This window comes from Prorops nasuta, unplaced genomic scaffold (genome assembly GCF_024137725.1).
Source record: "Prorops nasuta isolate Cenicafe-Biocafe unplaced genomic scaffold, Cenicafe_Pnas_1.2 PNAS00011, whole genome shotgun sequence".
Classification (NCBI taxonomy): domain Eukaryota; kingdom Metazoa; phylum Arthropoda; class Insecta; order Hymenoptera; family Bethylidae; genus Prorops; species Prorops nasuta.
In genome coordinates, this window is record NW_027116808.1 from 3,128,110 (window position 1) to 3,149,656 (window position 21,547).

General features: G+C 36.1%; 5 protein-coding genes across 9 annotated transcripts; 2 read left to right on the top strand and 3 right to left on the bottom strand.

Annotated features, from left to right (window-relative positions):
• The first annotated feature begins 25 nt into the window (after window positions 1-25).
• PIG-L (phosphatidylinositol glycan anchor biosynthesis class L) lies at window positions 26-1,674 on the top strand. The gene is made up of 5 exons (XM_066733563.1): window positions 26-799; window positions 864-945; window positions 1,004-1,200; window positions 1,265-1,395; window positions 1,458-1,674. Exons 1-5 carry the CDS (start codon window positions 472-474, stop codon window positions 1,602-1,604), a joined length of 885 nt encoding a protein of 294 aa, XP_066589660.1. The 5' UTR covers window positions 26-471; the 3' UTR covers window positions 1,605-1,674.
• Window positions 1,670-7,004, bottom strand: M6 (neuronal membrane glycoprotein M6). Of its 2 annotated transcripts, none has more exons than XM_066733562.1 (5): window positions 6,344-7,004; window positions 5,644-5,780; window positions 5,396-5,578; window positions 5,165-5,315; window positions 1,670-5,088 (listed from the first exon to the last, which is right to left on the bottom strand). In XM_066733562.1, the coding sequence occupies exons 1-5, from the start codon at window positions 6,345-6,347 to the stop codon at window positions 4,772-4,774; spliced, it is 792 nt and encodes a 263-aa protein (XP_066589659.1). In that variant the 5' UTR covers window positions 6,348-7,004; the 3' UTR covers window positions 1,670-4,771. The 2 variants fall into 2 exon arrangements, with proteins under 2 accessions (XP_066589659.1, XP_066589658.1); XM_066733561.1 differs by lacking the exon at window positions 6,344-7,004 and adding an exon at window positions 5,875-6,067.
• A 181-nt stretch (window positions 7,005-7,185) lies between these two features.
• On the bottom strand, window positions 7,186-10,305 carry SAK (Sak kinase). The gene is made up of 8 exons (XM_066733559.1): window positions 10,129-10,305; window positions 9,946-10,041; window positions 9,535-9,861; window positions 9,089-9,463; window positions 8,487-9,017; window positions 8,124-8,426; window positions 7,782-8,063; window positions 7,186-7,704 (listed from the first exon to the last, which is right to left on the bottom strand). The coding sequence occupies exons 1-8, from the start codon at window positions 10,165-10,167 to the stop codon at window positions 7,342-7,344; spliced, it is 2,316 nt and encodes a 771-aa protein (XP_066589656.1). The 5' UTR covers window positions 10,168-10,305; the 3' UTR covers window positions 7,186-7,341.
• A 238-nt stretch (window positions 10,306-10,543) lies between these two features.
• Window positions 10,544-15,049, bottom strand: LOC136777346 (tudor domain-containing protein 3-like). Its single transcript, XM_066733560.1, has 10 exons — window positions 14,914-15,049; window positions 13,430-13,517; window positions 13,261-13,345; window positions 12,995-13,194; window positions 12,547-12,928; window positions 12,346-12,479; window positions 12,063-12,275; window positions 11,370-11,997; window positions 11,180-11,293; window positions 10,544-11,106 (listed from the first exon to the last, which is right to left on the bottom strand). The coding sequence occupies exons 1-10, from the start codon at window positions 14,945-14,947 to the stop codon at window positions 10,843-10,845; spliced, it is 2,142 nt and encodes a 713-aa protein (XP_066589657.1). The 5' UTR covers window positions 14,948-15,049; the 3' UTR covers window positions 10,544-10,842.
• Tsp74F (Tetraspanin 74F) lies at window positions 14,643-20,564 on the top strand. Of its 4 annotated transcripts, none has more exons than XM_066733565.1 (7): window positions 14,643-14,701; window positions 19,029-19,129; window positions 19,203-19,397; window positions 19,469-19,639; window positions 19,741-19,833; window positions 19,932-20,075; window positions 20,138-20,564. In XM_066733565.1, exons 2-7 carry the CDS (start codon window positions 19,052-19,054, stop codon window positions 20,183-20,185), a joined length of 729 nt encoding a protein of 242 aa, XP_066589662.1. In that variant the 5' UTR covers window positions 14,643-14,701; window positions 19,029-19,051; the 3' UTR covers window positions 20,186-20,564. The 4 variants fall into 4 exon arrangements, with proteins under 4 accessions (XP_066589662.1, XP_066589665.1, XP_066589663.1 ...); XM_066733568.1 differs by having other exon boundaries at window positions 19,935-20,075; XM_066733566.1 differs by lacking the exon at window positions 14,643-14,701 and adding an exon at window positions 14,972-15,111.
• The last annotated feature ends 983 nt before the right edge of the window (window positions 20,565-21,547 follow it).

Genomic DNA, 21,547 nt, shown 5'->3' on the forward strand with positions numbered 1-21,547 from the left:
GAAAATCAGCTGATAGATTAAACTGAATTCTTTTTCGCTGCGGATGAGTGAGATTGAACCGTCAGAAATTAGATCAGTTTTTACTTTCTTTGGACCAAAATGTCAGAGGGATAAGTAAAATCTTAAAGCATTAAATAGAAAGTTTTCAGTTTGTTACTTCAAGAATTTTACACATCCGGGGACAAATATTACTTAATTGTATTATCATAACCTATCATAGCTTCTTTAATGTATTAAACATAGGAAGGTACATAATAGAAACATCAAGATTCAATGAATGGTATCGAATTACCGTGCGATGGAGAGGAAAAGAATATTCCCAACATCCGTCCTGATCCATAAATATCACCGAATCGGCTACTGTGTGACATAACCTAAACTCCTAACTGCAAACTCAATTGCTTCCAAAAAAGAAGGAAATGTTTTCTTTCGATAGAACAATCACGTAACTTTCTTATCTAATTTATTAAAATGTGGTCATCGAAAATGCCTGATCTTGAGGCTATAAGACAATATTTACAAATACAAATTAAAGAAATCTTTCATGGCTGGTTTTATTATTTGGAAGAAATTTTTTGGCAATTGATGATAGCTTTTGTTGCATATTTGTGCGTTTGCATCTTCCTTTATGGAATTTTGAAGAAAGTTAATCACAAAGCCTGGCAATTGCCAGGTCCTCCAGCTAGAATTTTACTAGTCACTGCTCATCCTGATGATGAAGTCATGTTCTTTGGGCCATTAATTTACTGGATTACCTTATCAAAGACAAGTGAAATTTATTTATTATGTTTTTCCATGGGTACATATGTTTCCTTTTTAATATAATTGAATTTTCTTGTCTTTTCTAAAGCTATCTGTTTTAGGGGGAAACAGAAAAAGAAAAGAAGAATTATGGTCTTGCGCAAAGAAATTAGGCATTCCTGAACAGAATGTTACAATTTTGATGTAAGGGTATTCTACTTATTTATATCTCTTGCTTATTTAATGTAGATTGTTTTTGCAGGAATACAGAACTGCCCGATGATCAAAAAGTACAATGGCCCACTGAAAAAGTAGCGGATAAGATTTTACATTATATAGAAATGTATAAAATGAGTGCTGTTGTAACATTTGATAAATATGGTGTCAGTAGGCATAAAAATCATATTTCCTTATATTTTGCAATAGCTGCGCTATGCATGGAAAAGAAAGTACCATCCTGTTAGTATCATATAATATTAGTTTACAAATTAGACTAGATCTTTTAAACTTATCTTTATTACAGACTGTAAACTTTATGCATTAGAAACTGTAAATGTCATTAGGAAATACACTCAGATATTAGACTTGCCCATAAGCTTGCTGTGCGCCCCATATTGGTACTTGGTAACATATGAGCAGAGGAAAGCAATCAAAGTAAGTACACTGAACTGAAATTATTTTATAGAACAATTTTAATTTTTGAAATCAATCTTTAGAGTGCCATGACTGAACACAAATCGCAATATGTCTGGTTCAGAAAACTGTACATGATTTTTTCAAGGTATACTTTCATCAATACACTGCAAGAAGTCAGTATGCTCGATCTTGAATTGGATCTTGAAATTGACAATAATGAAGAATAAATTGCGTTGAGTTTAAAATGTACAATCTTTTAAAAAAATTATCTAAAATAAAGGTTACATACACCTTGTCTTTCACAGTATTTTAATAACAAATAAAACATTTTCTACATGTAGTCAATTTTTATTCATTTTTATATGAACAGAATGAACACCAGGATTATTCACAGTTGTAACATAAAAAATATTACTTCTAATTGATAATACCTAGATGATACTTATCCAATATCTAAATGCATGAAGCTTATGCAATATAATTGTCAATTTCTCTGTAGATCGTATAGAAAGGTCTAAGATTAATATATATTTTTGGTAAAATATTTATTAACTGAGTGTGATATGTAATTGTCAGGTCAAGTAAGATATAATGGTAAGTTTCTAAATCTAGCTTTAAGAAATATTAATTGAAAATGCTTGAAACATATTGCAGAAGCTGATGGAATGAAAATACTGTGCACGATATTTGCTTTATATATATATATATGTATGTATGTATGTATGAAAGGCATGAGAAGGAGACATTTCCCTAGAGTGACACTTATTTTTATATAATCGATGGGATTTAAAAATCCGCATTAAAACATTAACATTTAAATAAATTCAATACTCAGATCTGCTTATCAAGTTTGGCACGTTTACTCAATTGTGCTGTAGACATAGTTTTTAATATAAAGTATTGTCATTTTATGTACTATACGACTTTTCATGCTTACGGTTTTGTGCGAATGAAAATAACTTTAATTCAACTCTAATATATATGAAAATCATTGCACTTAAACAAACCTAGTAAATAAATTATTAAGGGAAGCACTCTGTGTAATTGACAAAAAAATCGATCTTTTATTTTAAATCGATAGTTTGTCACCCTGAAAATATGTCTTTAAAATTTTAGATTGAAATTCGATCTACAAATGCGTTTACCAGCAAGTAAATATTGCCTATAATGAAAGAGGTAGCGCGCGGCGTAGAGGAACGCGGCCAGTCTCGCTTGAATTTTCGTAACAATACATTAAATCAAAGTATTCTATTAAGGTTGGTCTTTCAAAATAAAATCTAATTTTCGATTTGAAATTTAAATCATTTAGTAGCCAATTGATAATATGTAACTGCAAACATTGAAAGGGTTAGATTTTTCTTTAAAAACTTTAAACGCGTTATTCTCGAACCTACGTTTTCTGAACTGTTCTGAACTGGCGGCACAAAACAATTTGAAAACTTGACGGTCAATCCCAGTGTAACTGCACATGCATACTGTTTAAAGTATTCTTAAACGACTGAACCTTTATAAACAAGAACCTGTCAAATAAAAAATTTGTCATTGCAAATTTTAAATTAGAAAAATTAAGAAAATTCGTAGTATTTTTGTATATCTTTTATAAATTTGTAAAAGTAATAATTTATTTATCAAAATGAGGTTCAGTCGATATTTATTTATAAATAATGTAACTTTTTTTTCTATTCAAACAGTCACAGTAGACGCTTTTTTTTCCGCCAATGTACTCATGCGCACGCTGACACTACACTCACTAAGGTTCTATCTTCTAATCTATAAGGCCAAAATTCTTAAAAAAAATTAAATTGCTTAAATATATATTAATATGCATACCATATTTCATTAAAATATTATGAATAGTATTCTTACAAAAAATTCACAAATCAAATCTTTTTTCGTAGATTTACGTAGAGTGCTCTCATTAATAAATTTTTATAATTATGTCCACTAAGAAATCAACTAACAAAATTGCTTCCAAAACTTATGCTTTCTATAAACTTATTTTAACTTCAGAAATTTGTAGCATTTGACCCTGTATCAGAGCAAACTTATGTACAATCGCGTAATCAAGACAGTAAACAGCAATATTTGTACAATAAAGTGCCATTGTGCATCATTAAACAAATAGGTGCTTCACTTTCAAATTTGTAGATAGTACATGCATATATTATATACCATCTCAATTATATAAGTAGATAAATGCTTATAGACTAAATCGAAGTTTAACAAACAAGTAAATCAATCGATTTGTGAAATAGATTATTACTCTAAATGTTAAAAAATCTCTTAGTTTTAAACAAAAATAAATGCTTAGAAAAAAGCTGTAGACAATGGACGGCATAGAATGTTCCCGCAAGATCCTCTGCTCAGTAAACCATTACAAAAGGATCCATGGAGTACTGAATTTAGGTACGTTTAAAAGTTCAGCCCAGCATTTGATATCCTGTTATATACCTGAATGGAATCTGACCATTCCCACAAACGAAGCTGACGAAATTTTCAAGTAAACTTATGATTTTCACTTCCTTTGATTACCATACTGAGTCGGCGCAATCTGTTGATACTCATTCGTTGTTGAGCTTAGGCATTAACCCTTTACTACACAGTGATATATATGCAATATCTTTTTGTTAACGATATTTTTTATATCTGGCTTCACTTTCACTAATTACTTTTTCAAATTCTATTTTTATAAGGTCTTATCATACTTAACCCCTTGACTATTGGTCTCGAAATCTACAAAGTGGTCCCAAAATGCACAGGCAATTTGGGAGGACAACATTTATTTTATATTTTTATGTTTCAATTTCGTCTCTCTGAATATAAATTTGTAGTCGAAATTAAACACTAGGGGACGAATCCAATAATTTAAAAATTACGAATCTGGGTTTTACAGTCTCAGCAGATTTTTGTAAAATTTAAAACCAGTCTTGTTTAGGATTATTAACATGAACTAGTAAATAAAAAATTGTAATTCAATGTAGCGTGTCTAATATGCATGTCTGTTAAAACTTTTTAAAGTGGTGCAGCTTTTGCAAAATTTTTGATGAAAGATATTTTCAAATCTTTTATTTACATTTTTTGCTCAAAAACGAAATCTTTAACATCCTTTCATCTAGGGTCGTAAATCACTATTTATCAGCTAATTGTGGGGGAGGAAATGACATTTATACACATCACGAGCACTTTTAGGACCACTTTGGCGTTGACGTTTATACACGTCATCGATAGTCAAAGGGTTAATGAAAAAATTTAAAAATATAATTTTTGAAATTGAAACGGAATATAAAAAAATTGCTAAGAAAACAGTGTTACATATATGTATGCAACAAAAAGTAGTAAAGGGTTAAAATTAGGCTTGTTGAGGATTCAAGGCGAAGATCTCGCGGGCTGTATCCTAAAACCTATCTTTACCACGATGAGAACTCATGCTTAAAGTCCCCATACCCTGAGGGGAATCAGGATCTACGGGATCTTGGAGATATTGTAATTCCTGTAACTCCTGGAATTTCTCGTGATCTCGAATATGAGCATAGTTGGCTGATAGACACATCAGATAGTGTATTAAGCTGAGCACAACCAGCAGGGAAGCACCTGTTGCCAAAATGAACATGCTTTCAGCTTTCTCCACACCATCCTTACAGAACCATTTCACTTGCTGTTCTGAACATATATTCAATCTGTCTATCTTTGTGTTACTTGGGAACATGAAACCTGCACAAAAAGCAATTATTCAGTTTCATACAACCTTAGTTATTAAAATTAATACACTATATTTAACTTTACTTACTGAATTGCCTCAAATCAACGCATTGTTGAAGAGCTTGAACATGCCCGTTACTACATAGGCCCCAGAAAATTGTAAATATCAAAGTAACTATAACCAGAAATGCAAAAATTAAGAGCCAGACCAGTTGAAGTATGTAGGTAATGGTCATGAACTGCAATTTTAAAGAAATTAATGTATGCTAGAATAGATGTAAAAGAGAATGTTTCTATAAAACCATGAACCTTAACTTACAATAGCGCATGATATCCTTCCTCCAACTCTTGATCTCCAAGCACGATAAACCTTGTGTCTTGTTGCACCTGTAGCAAGGCAGCCCACACACAGAATCATGAATCCTAGAGCAGCCATACTAGCTCCAATTATAGCAAATACTAATTGTACTGCATTCAACCATCCTAGTCTTAACTGGAATACCTTTAGGCAAGACATTGAATTTAGAACTTTAATTACATAATTTCAAATTAATTTTGTTTTCTTACAAGATCCATCATTAGTGCTGTATATGTAACACCTCTGTACATAGTTCCACAAAAAATGCCAACACCCAAGCAAGACATGATAGTCGCAATGAGGGTTGCGTATGGCACTCTGGCCATGCAGTCGTTGCACATATTTCCTAAAAAAATATAAAAGTCAGAATTTAATTAATAATAAAACAAATAGCCAATAACAATGAAATTTGTTATTAACACAAGTTACACAGTACTTACTACAAGACTCATCATTATTATTTATTCCATGAAGACTATACTCGCTATATCTATCTATGCTAATATTACTCCTAGACTTTCTACGCAATGGCATGGAATCCATTATAATATAGATTTTATCAAATTATTTAAGAATCAACAAAGGAAGCTTTAATAAGAGAGACGTTTGTCAAAGATAAATGGCTGACTTGTAATGAATCATGCTCCACTCTAAATCAACTATAGATTAGATTACCTATCACAGAGCTTTTGTCAATGAGTATCAATGGAATAGGTTAGTTGGAGGTGGTTGTAAAATGCAGTTATTACTTGCAAGAAGTTCCGCTACGATTGTCAGAAGAATTCAGTAAAACTGGTAGCTCAGGTTGGAAAAAAGTGGCAAAAAACAATTCCTCCCGTAACTGGCTGGCTTCTTCTAATTTTTTTTTTACTTTTGTAGTAAAAACTGGATGGTCGAAGGAACGCTTACCCATTTTTCTCCAAAAACTGCCGTAAATTGCTGGTTGTCCCCGTGACTGCCGAGATTAACCCCTCGGAATTTCACTACTCAGTGTTGTAAATTGAACTCTGCCGCGTAATTTGGTGAATGACATCCCATTGAGACGCCAAATTAACTCCGACACGTCACACACTTTATTTACTGTGCTATATATACGGTTTAAACACGACCGAAGACTGCACAAGCAAGACACTGTGCGCAGCGTAGTGTCTTTATCCACTCCCGTTCTTGGGCAATTACTATAAAATGATTTTTAAAGAGAACTTTCAACTACGAAAATTGTAAATCTGACGAAAATGCCTTTCAATAACTTATTGGTTACGATTCTTAAGAATTTTCCAACAATTATTAAAGATCAGTCCAGATGGTCCGATCAGAAAACATTCGAGTTTTCAGATTTTCCTTCCGAAGGCAGGACAAACATTCAAGATGGCGGCTGGGTACATTAAACGGATGAGAGTTAAAAGTGAATGGGATCGTTGGCCCTTCACTGAAAATTCATTGTATAGGTGATACATTGCGACTGGTAATGTCTCACAAATACGCTATTATTTTGAATGAAATTATATCGGTAAAGATGGTAGGAATGATAATGACAGACTATGACCCCGATTATCCCTTCCACCACGAGGTCAAACTCACTCAGTCTCAAAGTACTCAAATTACTCGTTTCGTATGTACTTCTGACTAAAAATGTACTTTACAGTTTTCTCCAACATCTGTTAATAGACATTGAAAGTGTTACTAACTAAAATCGCCTCAAGCAGGAAGACGGGCAATCGAAAACTGACTAATAAAAATATTTTTTTATTATAAGACATCCATTGATATATAATTCTATCCAATACATTTTATTATAAACTTACGTATGTATAACATAGTTTTATATTGCTGATTTTAATTAACTAGTCAGCATCTTTTAGGCTATTATACAAAAAAATAAATGAGACAGTTAGCCTAAAGTAAAACTATCGTATACTTTGGAATTTAGGCTGTACGAGGCTTGCTATTACCATTGGTAAATGTCGTAGCTTCTCACTTACGGCTTGTGGGATCTCGAAATTTGATTGATTTTTCTGATTGAATCTAGTTACGATGCCATTGCTACTTTCGTAAATCATCCCACCACCGTATCTCACTGGGGTTACGGTTAACGTAGATCCATCTGTGTAATTAATTTTTATATCTCCGGACGGCATTTTGGTAGCCGCGGAAACTCCTGGACCTGTAGACTTGCTCATACTGCATTGTGACTGTCGGACGGAATTTTTTAGTTTATTCTTAGACATAACCGATGAGGCTACAGAGCACATAGCATCGAAGGATGGCATCTGAAATGAAAACTTTTAATCGTTAAGCCAAAGAAACGAAAAAAAAAACTTGTCCTACGAAATATAAAATCACGTACATTGGGTGTACTGATCGTTGTTGGTAAAACATTTTCTTTCCCTTGCATGCAGGGAGCATCGTTTAAAGCCGAGCTTGGCCTACGTCCGATAATGACGGGGAAGCAGGGGTGTCCCGTAGCTGCTTCCATACTGGATAAAGTTGATTCTAATAATATACAATGATGATAACATTCGGAATAATGCTCGTAATAGTGATCAAAGTGAGAAGGAATTTCGTCTGCTGTATAAGAGATCTGTTGTTTTTTGTCCATCAATTTTACAACTCCGTCGGTTTTTACGATCTGCAATAAATTCTGTCGTTAATTTTTCTACTTTTTCTACAATCCAATCAACGCGCTTACGTTTATCCCATCATAAAAGAGTAGGTCGCAATCTGGCTGTGGTCCATTTTCCATATAAAAGCATTTGGCACGTTGAGTGTAAAGAGTCAACTTGGGGGTTTTAGCTTTGACCAATTTTACAAATCGATGAGCGTACAAATATTTACGATGATGCCTTGCTGGCAGATTTTCATACGAGTAAATACTATCCGCACCTCGAGAAGGAATCGGTGCAGGCTGAGAACCTACTTCCGTTATGGCTGGTTTGTAAATAACAATTCGGAGACCATCGTTGGATATTCTGCAAACTTCGCTAATTTTTTCCTGAAAGATTAATGGATATTATATCAGGGAAACATGGACAAAATTATTTTAAAGTCTCACCGTTCCATTCTTCTTTGTGATAAATTCAACACAAACTTCGCCGTTCTCCAGTATGGTAAGAAGAGTAGTTTTGGATCTATGCCTAGCAGGCTGCAGTCTTAGGGAACTCAAAGGGGAAACAGGTAATTTTTTATTTTCCTCAAAAAGTTCATTAGCATTCTCAGTCTTCATTTTAACTTCTTTGCCCTTGTGACGCTCATACTCTTGAGCCTCGCAGCCGGTATGGCCACTCTGTGAAAAAATTTTACTTTGAGGGGGTTTAGGTATACCAGCTAGTACGGAATTTTTCTTTTCGTAATGATTGAACGCCGATCTGCCAAATGCTTGCGTTCTCCCGGAAGGATCTGAAAGTGGCTCGCTTTTTGCGCTAACCATTGGTCCATATCCGTTTGACATCATCGCAGGAGTTGTCGACATCCGCTCTTCGGAACGGGAGCGCATTCTTGAGCGTCCATATGAAGACAAAGTTCTTCCAACGCCAGAATCCACCATTCCATTTCCACTAATTTCACGCTTATGACTTATCTTTTTCTGTAATTAAAAATAAAGATAATCATAACTCTTAATTTCCATATCAGTAACTAAATAATCGGTTTACTCACGTTATGAACTTTACCCCTATCAAAATTTGTTATAAATGGATGCTTGGAAACCTCCAATAAATTAATTCTATCTTTTGCATTTTTTTTTAACAATTTGTCTATCAAGTCTTTTGCATTATCAGATAAATGATCGGGCATCGCGTAATCTGCCATGACCACGCGTGTCAGGGTGCTTTTTACTGCATCTGTGTCAAATGGAGGTTTTCCAACTAGCAAAGTATACATCATGCAACCTAAACTCCACACATCTGTCTCTAATCCATGAGAGGATCTTGTGGCTATCTCAGGTGAAATATAATTGGGTGTACCACACATTGTTAAATGCTTTTCATCTGGCCTATTCAATGTAGTAGCTAATCCAAAATCAGCTATTTTCTAAAAATGAATGCAAAAAAAAGCTAAAGTTAATTTACTTGACAATCAAATATTCCTTGAGGTTTTCTTACCACTTGCATATCTTTAGTTAAAAGTAAATTCGTCAAAGATATATCCCTATGAATAATTTGATGTGAATGCAAGAACAATAAACCAGATACAACTTGTTTGATGATATGAGCAGCTTGATCTTCTGGCAGGGCTTTAGTGCCTTGCATTTTAAGGTACCGCTGTAGCTCTCCATTATGGCACAATTCTAGGACTATGTATACATAGTTACTATCCTCAAAATATGTATATACTTCTAATACAGCAGGATGTTTCAGTTGAGAATGAATAGTTACTTCCTGGTTAACTCTATTCCGCATTCCTACTGCATTCATCATTTTTATATCGATCTAAAATTAGTCACAATCAAGAAATTATTGTTCTATATAGTATTAAGATATACGATTTTTCTGTATAGTTATTAAAGTACTCACCATTTTTATGGCTACCTCCATACCACTCCGAAGACATCTTGCGTAATAAACGCTGGCAAAACCTCCTTTTCCTAATAAATTTCCCACTTCGTAATCCTACAAAAATAAAAAGAGATATTAATCTAGGCTTTAAAAATTCTGAGTAAATGAAAAAACGGTCAGTCGAATATTTGAAAAGCTAACCTGTATCCTTTCGCCAAACCCCCATGACTGCGGTGGCATTATTATCACACGATGCCCTGCAGATCTAACTCTGTTTTTACATACAGAATAAACACACCACTTTTCCACTCCAACTTTTAGAATCTTTCAGAATAATTAAAATATTTTGATTAAAACTCATTTGTAAAATGATAAACAAACGATATGGCGCCTCCGCCATATATGTATATGTATACTAATTCTTTCTCTACTAAATATGGTGGCGCTGTCGTCGCCGATATCGAAAAAAGAGCAGTAAATAGCATAAAAAGTTACGAAAAAATGAAATAAAAATCGAATTTCCGTCTTCACTTTTTTCTCAAATAAAAATGGACCAAATACTAAATTAAATAAAACGAAATTCCAGGATTGATTTATCTTTTGGAAAATATGAGACTGAATATTACAAAGTTTTATTACAGCATTTCAAAAATGGAGCTCGAAAATTCCAGGATGTGTAAATAATCAGTTTAGAATTTGTTTGATTATTAAAATCATCTCGATCATCTTCGCATAGGAAAGAAAAAAAATTGTTACATATATCATGATTAATTATTTATCGAGACTCAACATGACTCTAAGTTTCCGGCATTACTGGAAACTGTTCGAACAATGATTTAATATGGATAAAATTACAATTTTTAAGTAGAGGATTAAGAATGAAAAATCCATTGTTTAAGTTGGAGTCTAGACAACTTAAAGTATTGGGTTATTATGAGTATTAATTGGCATTAAATTGTGGTCTCTTTGGGCCGGCGGCTGGTAAATTGGCTGAGAGCTTCGATGTTCCGCTCTTCTTTTTCCGTAAGTTTTATTGCTTGGTACACCATTCCCTCCATAGCGATATTCGGTACCCCCAACATTTCCCGATCCATGACTTTGCTCATAACGGGGTTGTCTATTAGTATAACGAGAATCCTGACGAGCCTGCTCCAACCCGTGTACTTGAGAGTATTGGTCCTTTTAACAGAACGTTTATTAATTTCAAGAAGCATCATTGAATTTCATTTAATAATTCTCTCTAAATACGCACATCCTCTAAAATAGGTATACAATCGGCTTGGAGTACTTCTTCATAATTCTCAAAGCCCTTGAATTGAACTACACATGTCCGTTCGGACACACCAGTAACTACCGCGTTGTAATACTAAAATATGAAATTAAGGATTTAATATTGTATATTTTAAATAATAATAATATTAATAAAAATAATTAAGCCATACCCTGTTATCCTCCCAGTACTTTGCCTTACATTTATCTCCGATACTCCAAATCCAAGTACCGGTAACAGGATTAATCGCATTTTGGTTATTACCGTATTGATGTTTGTTTCTTTGGCTGTTAAAACCAGAGGAATTTTGAAAGCCATTTTTTTCAGACGCTTCTTGATATCTGCTAGATTGACTCTTGTAACTTTTATCTGCCTGTGTCGGAAATGATCGTATGTGCCTGTCGTAAGAAGCTTCGTGAGTGTGAAGCTGTCTACTCTTGACATCTGCCTCAGATGGATTATAATTTCTACTACTACCGAAACTTTTCCCTCCTTGTTGGCTTTTTTGATATACACCATCTCTGGCACTCCCACCGTTAATCAAAGAACTGCCAGGATTCTTGTAATCATGTTGTTGAGACTGTTTTTGATATCCAGCTTTAATATCAAAATCTTGCTGTTGATAGTAGTTTTGAATTTCTTGACTTTTTTGGAACCTCGGGGGCTTATTCTGGGCGGTACTCCCATTGTACTGTGAATATTGCGAATGCGAATTGATGTTGCTAGCAGGGCGTTTAGATTGTTTATTCTCCTCTGAATGCCTTGGCGGGGCTTGGTAAGCTCTTCCACCGCGTTGATTTCTTGAAATAAAATATTTGTGATTATTGTTATATTCGAGCTACTATCTAGTCATTTATGTACATACCTTCTGCCTTTTTTATTTTGTGCATCAGTTTTAGAATCAAATTGTTCAAAATTTTCGCTACTTTGAGCATTACTATGTTTCTGTGAGCTCGCAGGTTCCTCAACTACTTGCAATGGGAGCTTATCCTCAAGAAAGTCGAACAGCGAAATTTTACCGCTACTAGGCTTACTAATTTCTTCTGATTTCTTTTCGTATCGTTTTCCTCTCGGCTCTCTATAGAAAGACATTAATTTAAAAAAAAATAGAATGAAATCAGTAACCTTTTATACTAAATGATAACTACTTGTGTTTCCCATCTGTCCTCTGCAAATTTTTGAGTGCTCTATCTACATTATTACGATTCACTTTTAGCGCATATTCAGCTTGTTCAATAGTGAATCCTTGATCAACTATTTTTTGCACACTATGATCCAAGAGCTAAATCACAAATAAATATAAAATAAATGTATTCATTTGATTTCTTTTCAATCATTGCACTATTTACCTGTTTATTTCCACCACCAAAGACTTTTTTACACCCTTGCTTAGCAGCTTCCGCAATTGCATTCTTCCTCTGATCTTCAAATTCTGCATTCTCTTTGTTGGTTTTCTCTTTCTCAGCCAAAGCTTTAAAATTCTTGTCCTGCTCTGTAACTTTGATAATTTTCTTTCCAAAAGGAATCCATGGTGGTGGACCACCTTCCTCTGCAGATCTTACCCTTGAATGTAGGGCAAGCTTCTTATTCAATTCCCACTTTTCTATAAGATTAGCTACTCTCCCACCAATTAGATGAGCTATATGCGAAGGTTTTAATAAAAGAATTCCACGACAAATAGGTAAACTGCCTGACTTAATTAATAGTTTTGTACCTGGAGGTGTATTTAAACTGCAAGGAAAAGTTTCATTATTTATATAATAAATCTAAACATTAATAGAGAGTAACTTTTCATACCTTATAGAATTAATATGTTCCACTTCTATAGCTTGAATATTATTTTTACCATCTGTCAGTGATAATTTTAACATACGAGGAGCTGCCCTAGACTCTTCATTATTTTTTGGAGCAGATACATTACGTATTTTCTGTATTTGCAATACAATATTACCTTGACTAATATCTCCTTGTCCACTTCCAATCTCCCTCAAATCAGCCTGTAAAGAAAGAGAAAATAAACTATTGTACTTTGTCTCATGAAAAGATAAAATGAATGTACATACGTCTGCTGCCCTTTTCACTATCTTATGAAGTTCTGTTATTGTACCAGAGTCGGATATCAAGCCATACCCATGCTCGGTAATGTACCTAAATAAAAGAACAGGATTATTAACAAAAAAGCTATGAAACATTTGACATATACATTTGTATCGTAGATTAACAACATCTTACCAGCCTTGGTCTTTCAGCTTCTCCAAATTGGTAATAGTCATTTTTGATATAGAAAAATTTGATAGCTTTCCATTGACTTCACCTAATACTGTATACTCAAAAAATCAATATAATCGACAATTAATCAAGCATAGCTGGCTTAATTCTAAATATATAAACATTTCTAAAGCCTAACACTACAAATTATTCCATCATTTAATCCGGGAACAACAAGTAGATTGAAACTTATAAGAAATTAAAATTCCTATGCTTCGGTTTCGGAGGATCCACTGGAATAATTGAAATTCATTTTGTACTTTATAACCGTATTTATATGAAACCAACAACTGTTAGCCTTAGCCACCAACCACCATCTTAGTTTTTACTCTTTTAGTTTTGCTGCTTTGGTTATATTTTTCTCTGACGTTTCCAAGTTTCGATATAGATCGATCCCTTGCAGTTTCGAGATAAATCGATCAGCAATTTCGACAGCATCTGCACCAATTTAAATAACTTTGCTTAATTTAAATCCCAAATTTAACTAATAAAAAATTAATCGCTCTTGGTTTACTGAAGTTAATTACATAGTATTAGAGAATAAAGAGAATTTAATTAGAGAACTATAGAAAATGGAATAAACCTCTTGTAAATAGAAAAAGCTAAGAAGTGCTAAGAAGTAACAATACTACTGATCGAAATGAAATTATCGGTGATTAGCCGGGCGGGGTCTGTCGAGCAAACAGTGAAAATTATCCTCCTGCACAGTTTCAGGGGGGATAATTTGGTACACCTACGTAATTTTAAAATTCATGGACACCGCGACCTCATTATATCCGCGTTAATGACACGAATTTATTTAACGAAATAGACTCTTTTAGAGAAATATAGAAAGCTTAAGAAAAAAAAATCTCAATAAAAAAAATACATAAAAAACTGGTTCAATAGAATGATCCTTGCGCGATTAACGAGTTAATTTTGGTCATCGCGTTAATGAGCATGAATTCCCAGGCTTTTACGCCTCTTAAAGCGGTTTTGCCTGGAGTCTTTATCTCTAACCCGGAGAATGAGAAACAGCTGCGTGTGGAAATTGGGTAAGGAAATGAAGGGCTGTCGGTAGTTGAATTCTAAATAGCCGACGATTGCGTTTTACGTAAAATTACGCGTGCGTTTTCCCCACCACTTTGACACCTCGTGAGCAAAACAAACTACGAGGAAGCGCGTTCGCGTGTCCGTCAGTCTCAGTCAGTATTTGCCAGTCGGTACAGACGCTTCGTCCACGCGAGCATTGATCAGGTAAAAAAAAATTCCATTCGGCTTCGCGGAAAAGCACAATAATATTACGGACAAAAACGAAGTAGACGAAAGAAATCATCGACGGTTATAAATAAACGCGTTACTTTACTAGCCGAGGTATATGACTTTAGAAAGCTCGATTTTGATTCGTCTGCATATAGCGTCATCGCCTGGCATTAAACCTGCGCGTTACGTAGAAAGGATTTGTTTACCTTCTGGATTCCTCATGCAGCGAAAGGAGTCCATCGCGCGGAGCAAGGGGTGAGGGGAGGGGGCTCGCGACGTTGAGCAACACACAAGCGTCGAATGCGCTGCGATAGCGCCTCGTTCTCACAAACTTTGGTTAGTTTGAGTAGTCAACATACACTCGCCAGTCGACGATCGGCTGCTTCGCCTGCGCTGAAGAACGCGTGAGTAACGCACTACAGACGAAGAATTCGCGCGCGTTCTCAAAGCAAAACACAGTTTCTCCAGTTTTCTGTTTTGTTCATCGACTTGGATAGGATTTATTTTTAGTATTTCTCTTGCTATAACCTAGCTTCACGGTGTGCAGCCAGTGCAAGTTGAGTCGGTGTTGCGCGGGCTTTTTCCACTTGAAATTGGATTCCTATCGTAAATACGAGCTCGCGGATCGTAAAAGGTCGCGATTGTTTTACAATTGGTGGTGGCGCTATACGTTCTTACGGTGAAATCGGGTTCCATAGTCCATAGTGTTCGCGACTCGCGAGTTGCCGGGAAGCCGCGGAATCGTTTGTCGAGGCGCGGCTCTCCCGTAATATTAAATATCGATCGTCACCATTCTTGTGCATCGCGAGCGTTGCGTTTTCAGGGGGTAAAGAGGGAGAGAGAGAAATTTTCGTAAGCCACGCGACTCTTTACGGCATGGCATGGCATGGCGTCCCTTCTGTCCCAGCGTATAAAACTCGATGACCTCGCTTTGTAACTTTCGGTTTGAGTCTCTGTCTGCCTCTCGCTTTCTCCCCCACTCTCTCTTGCTATCCTTTGTCCTGCGAACTCGACTGTACATAACCCCTGTTATTTCACACCGCCCGGAAGCAGTTTTGTTCGCCAGGTGTCTCAACGAAAACCGTCCGCGCGTACTCCCGATAATTATCAATGAGAAAAACACCATATGACGGTAGAACACTTTTCAGGCAAAAATTGTGCTTTTCTTTTCTAACGAATCAATGAGAAAACGTCACATTACCAGGGTGTTTGTATTATTCGGGCAAAAATCGCGGTTTTCTTTGTGGAGCGAATGAGAATAGTGTAACCTTACAGTGGTATGTATTTTACATTTTAAGCAAAGATTGTATCTTTGCCCCTGTAGTAAAAATATCCTCAGGATATCCTTAGAACGCTCTGAGCATATCGCACGCCCATTGGACATTCTGAGAATGTCCCCTGAACATTGTTATCAAAGTGTTTATTTAAAAATAAAATCCTCGTTACAACAATGTAATAAGTATTTTAAGTAAAATTCGAGTCATTATATTTCCGGAATTAATGCTAAAAAAGTAACATGACAGCAATATAGCATAATCCAAACAAAAATCGTGTCTCCATTTATCGAATCAATGCTACAAATGTAACATGACAGCAATATAGTATATTTCAAACAAAAATCGCCTCTTTGTTTATCGAATCAATATGAGAAAATGTCACATGGTCAGGGGTACACTGGATATTTCAAGTAAAATATGTATATATAATCGGAAGGATGAGTGTTTGACTCATGGGGGAATATTGCATGAAGCGGAATAATTGATTCTTTCGTAATGACATCATCGGATAATTCTCGTTCGAATCATCTGTTCTCTCTAGAATAGTGACGTCTCGACGGGCTTATGTCATGAGGACGCGTATAGGAGACCGATCGAGCTATTTTCGTTGCATGGAAAATATTCGTGTACACGCTTCTCCGGCGTCGTCGATTACTTAACGGAGGCGCGCTCCGTAGGGAAAGCACTTTCTCTCGCTGTAACGTGTTTTTCTTCGGCCCCAGTATATATACATATATATGTATATATAAAATATACACAAACACATACATATATATAATAATATAGTATACAACTACTATTTTAACGATGTCCCCCCTCCCTCCTCCTCATTAAAACGACCTTAAACTTGTGTACGACTTTCGTAACGAAACGAAACGAATTGGAGTTTCCAGTCTGGTCACGTAGCAGGCGTATGCGACGTCTCGATTGAAGCTGGCTTAACTGCGCGCGATTATCCTTCTTGCGTGACGTCACTTTATGCGCTTGGCCCACTTAAACGTCCTTGAGCATCCAGCAGCATCTATCCAGTTTCTTCAATGCGCTCGAATTTTCGACCTTCCCAAAGCTGTAACGTGCCATAAACACGTCTGTCGCGTCGCCCGATCGCGTGAAAATCCGTCACGCCTCGGAGAACCTGCAACCTTGCGCGCTTTGACTTCCTGTTTTCTAATGTGATACCGCCAGCCGTGTTGATAATTCTCTTTAAACGTGCAATTTAGTAGAGCAGTAGTACATATGTAAAAAGGAAGTGGTCCTGCTGAAATTCGCACCCCTTAAAATAATCAATTTCATGCAAATAAAAAAATTCTCAAGCAGGTAACTTTGTAAATATCAAAATTTGGTCCACATTCGAATTAAGCTCTACCTATTTTGAGAATTTTTTACTTGTACAAAATTGCAGATTTTATGGGGCGTAAATTTTAATGGAAACACGCTGTATATGCTTCTATTTTTCACCACCAATCTTCCTAAGTGGGTCTACGTTTAATTGAAGCGAAGAAAGCAGCACGTATGTACCTTGCCTTTGATCGATATTAGCTCGCGAGGAGCCAGGGACAGAAGGGGGAGGGATATATTGCATAAAATCCGGCTGCCGGTTGAAAACAAACGTAAGCGTCATGGTTTTGCGCATTAATTAGCAAATGAATTGCGCATAGCCGATATATAGGATTTAATCCTAAACAGGAATTTCATTCTCTCCGCGTGAGCCGCAAATTTAATCGAGAACGAAGCGTGCAATTACTCCCCAAGGACTCTCGTTTATCTTTCATCTCACGTACGACGAAACTCGGTCACCGAAATTTGTCAAGAAAGCGTCAACGACAACCAATTGTTTGAGGGATTTTATTCGGGGTTGGATTAAAATAATATACAGGAGAAGGCACTTCGATTGTACCAGAGTTTAGATGTAATATAACGTTTATTGTTTTAACTTTAAACAGCTCGATAACACTAAAAATCCAGTCTTTTCCAATAGAATAAATATCCTTAGGACATCCTGAGAAGTTTCTGAGGAATCCAAACGTCAAGTAGAAATGCTGAGGATATTCCTTGATCATTGTTTGCTATTAGGGTCGATATGTTCTCGCTTCGATAAATAATTTTCATTTGGAGGCACTTAAGAAGCTCCGATGCGGAGATATAATACATAGAGTTTATTTCTTTAATTATAATGCTTGATTCATAATATAAGTCCAACCCCGATATGTTCTCGCTTTGATAAAATATTTTTACATATAATTGTAGAATTTTATTTAGGGTTGGAATAAAATTATGTATAGGAGGAGGCACTTAAGAAGCTCCAAAGCGTAGATTTAATATATATAACGTTTATCTGCTTATATTTATAACTATAAATGTTTATTTACATCATAAGTTCGTCTCCAACATGCTCTTGCTTCGATAAAATATTTGCACGTATAAAATCAATTATGAGCTTATCATAAGAGTGAAGATGGTAGGTTAAATACGGTAATTTATTTATTATATTTTATTATGTTATTGAAGCAAGAGCGAGTCCTAACCCCGTATTCTGTAACTTTAACAAAAATTTTTGATATCGGTCCGGATGGAAAACGAAAATAGAATTACACTTATTATTACACGTACCTATACTTGTGTGTCGTTAACTTCGGCCTAACGAAACCGCAAATTGTCGATAAGAGTTACAGAATTGCCTTTCAAAGCATATGTAGACGGTTTCATGGTCTGAATCGACCGTAATAGATATTAATTTTTTTTAATAGGATCTTTTGAAAACTCCTTTATATTTGCATTCAGGTAGTTTTCTTAATACAATTGATTTTTTTTATAGCTACGGAGATAGATGAATTTTTATATTCTTACTTTGAAGCGTCTTTATAGTGCCTCGATATATAATATATAGTACGACCGGACGTTTTTATCAACAGGTGCATGCAAGTTTTCCTCGTGATCGGTGGATTGTTTTTGAGAAACTACGTTGTTTTTCTCGTTATTCATATTACTAAGCCTCCGCGAGTCTTATTTATGAATCATTCTTTATACGATTTATTCCGTTGCAGTTGATCCAGTAAAATCACACAGGATGGGATACGGCACGGAAATGGACGGTTGTGGCCGTTTTATGAAATATTCGTTATTCTTCACGAATTTCGTTATTTTTGTAAGTCTGTTGTTATTACTATTATTATTACTTTATAAAACTGGTTCAACAAATCATCGATGAATCCCTTCAGATCGGTGGAGTGGTTGTAACAGGTTTGGCCATCTGGGCTTTGGTGGATAAAGTCCCTTGGATAACCGAGTTGGTTGGAAACGATCTACTGTCAGGTGCCGTATACGTTTTACTCGTTGGTGGAATCATCGTTGCTATTATTGCATTTTTCGGATGCATTGGGGCTTCCCGCGAAGTCAAGTGCATGCTTCTCACGGTAAGAATCATTACGCTAGAGGAGGAATTTTGTTTTTCTGAAATTTCTAATCTTTCTTATACGCATTTCAGTACTTCATTATCGTATTTCTGTTGTTCGTGACGATGTTAATCGGTGGAATATTGGGTTACGTTTTCCGTGAAAAATTACTGAATTCCGTGGAACGAGAAATGTCTAGCACCATGAGACTATACGACCACCGGAAGTCAATCAGGGACGCCTGGGATACTACCCAGAGCACTGTAAGAAGAGTGTTTAGTATTAATATCAATAAAATATTGTATAATTATATAGCGTAAGGGAAAGGACCGTAAATTTAACGAGAGGATTCTTGTTTCTTCAGTTGCACTGCTGCGGAGTTAATGGTTGGCGAGATTGGGGAATTCACGGATTAAGAGTACCTCCGAGTTGCTGTCGAGAAGTTCAACCTGGACAGGTAAAGAAAATAATGATAATTCCATTAAAGCGTTTTTTTAATTACCATCAGTCGGTAACATCGAGGAAACTCATTTTATCTCTTACTCTCTCTTCCAGCAGCGGTTCAACTGCAACAGTGGCTTGGACACGGTGAATCCTTCGAACGCCTATCTAAATGGCTGCCTAAATGGCACGCAGAGCTACATGCAAAAACACGCGGCTATTTTGGGCGGTGCCGGTATAGCAGTTGCCATTCTAATGGTTGGTACCACCTTGACTTACCGACAGTTGGTAAATGGTTCTAATTTCTTCCCCTTTTTCAGCTTTTCGGAATGATATTCTCCTGCGCGCTCTTCAGGATGATAGAGTGAAGCACGGAAGGCGCATTTTTATCTCCTAAATAAATCTGCGAGGAAAGGAATCTCCCGGGGAACGATCCGCGCACACGAGCTCTTATTATATTAAAATCGCAATCGCCCCACGCGATTATAACTTACACACACACAATTTTCCCACCATACCTCGTCTCCTTAATGTACAGTACCGTCATGTTTTCACAAAAGTTTTTACCAAGGAGACTCGTGTCTCCTTAATTTATAGTATTATATATATATACATATATGTATAATTTATATAGTGTCGCATAATCGTCTGTATTCTACGTGCCTTACCATATGATATTAATATTTAAATTAATCATTGATTGTATTATTATTTGTTTAAAATAATTATGAAATCACCGGCTACAAAGTTTTCACTCAGCTTTTCCCTCACGATTTAGATTGGCGTGCAAATAAGGCGAGCATCGATTTGTTGTGAAAAAGGCGATTCGCCGGAGGCGCGTCGAGGCCGACAAAGCTGGAGAGCGATCATCGCATACCTCAAAGTGTCCTTTGATAAAGGGGAGGGGGTAGAAAAAGGAGAAGAGTCGAGAGAGAAAGAGAAGATGAGGCGTTTGTAAAAATCTATCAACCGGTTTCCGGCCGGCAGCAAGCGATCGATAATACTTGGCCGCCCTTCCAACATCTGTCCGATCTTTTCCCTCTTTTTCTACTTGCAATGTCGATCGACTCTATTCGAGCCGCGATCATAAATCCAGAAAAAATTTTACACAGGCCTTTGCCCCCGTATATTTGCCGCTGGTCCCGTGGCACCGAGTCCCTCGAGGGCATTTCACAATAAAATTGTTGAATTAAAAGAATTTCAAGAATATCGTCCAATTACTTCCGCAGCAACGCGATTTAAAGTGTTACGATTCGGATCGTACTATTTTTTTACAGATGCACTTAAAACAGAGGAAATGGACGAGTTTTTGCAATTCTCCTAGGGATTCGTGGCTAAGTGGTTATTTCCTGCTGGTGTCAGACGGCCGAGAAGCGTTCGATGCTTTCGATCAATACTAATTGCCACTTGCTTCAGCGGCCATTGGACTTTGGTGAATTTTGTTTGCTCTCCCCAGCGAGCAGCAGGATGCGTCACCCTCGGTTCTGTCACGAAGGATGACTGTGCCTTTCCAGCCCCCTTTCTTTCTTCAGCCACGCAACCCCATATGCTTCTCACCCTCTTTCGTTAAATATATTCTTCCCAAACTTCGCTATACCCAAGACAACGCCTTCTTGCAAACACAAAACGACGTTTTTTTCACTGGAAAAAATACGAACGTTCTAAAAAAAAAAACAATCTCAAATAGAAAACTGAAGTCTTCGAAGCGTGGTCAAAGTCATACGACATCT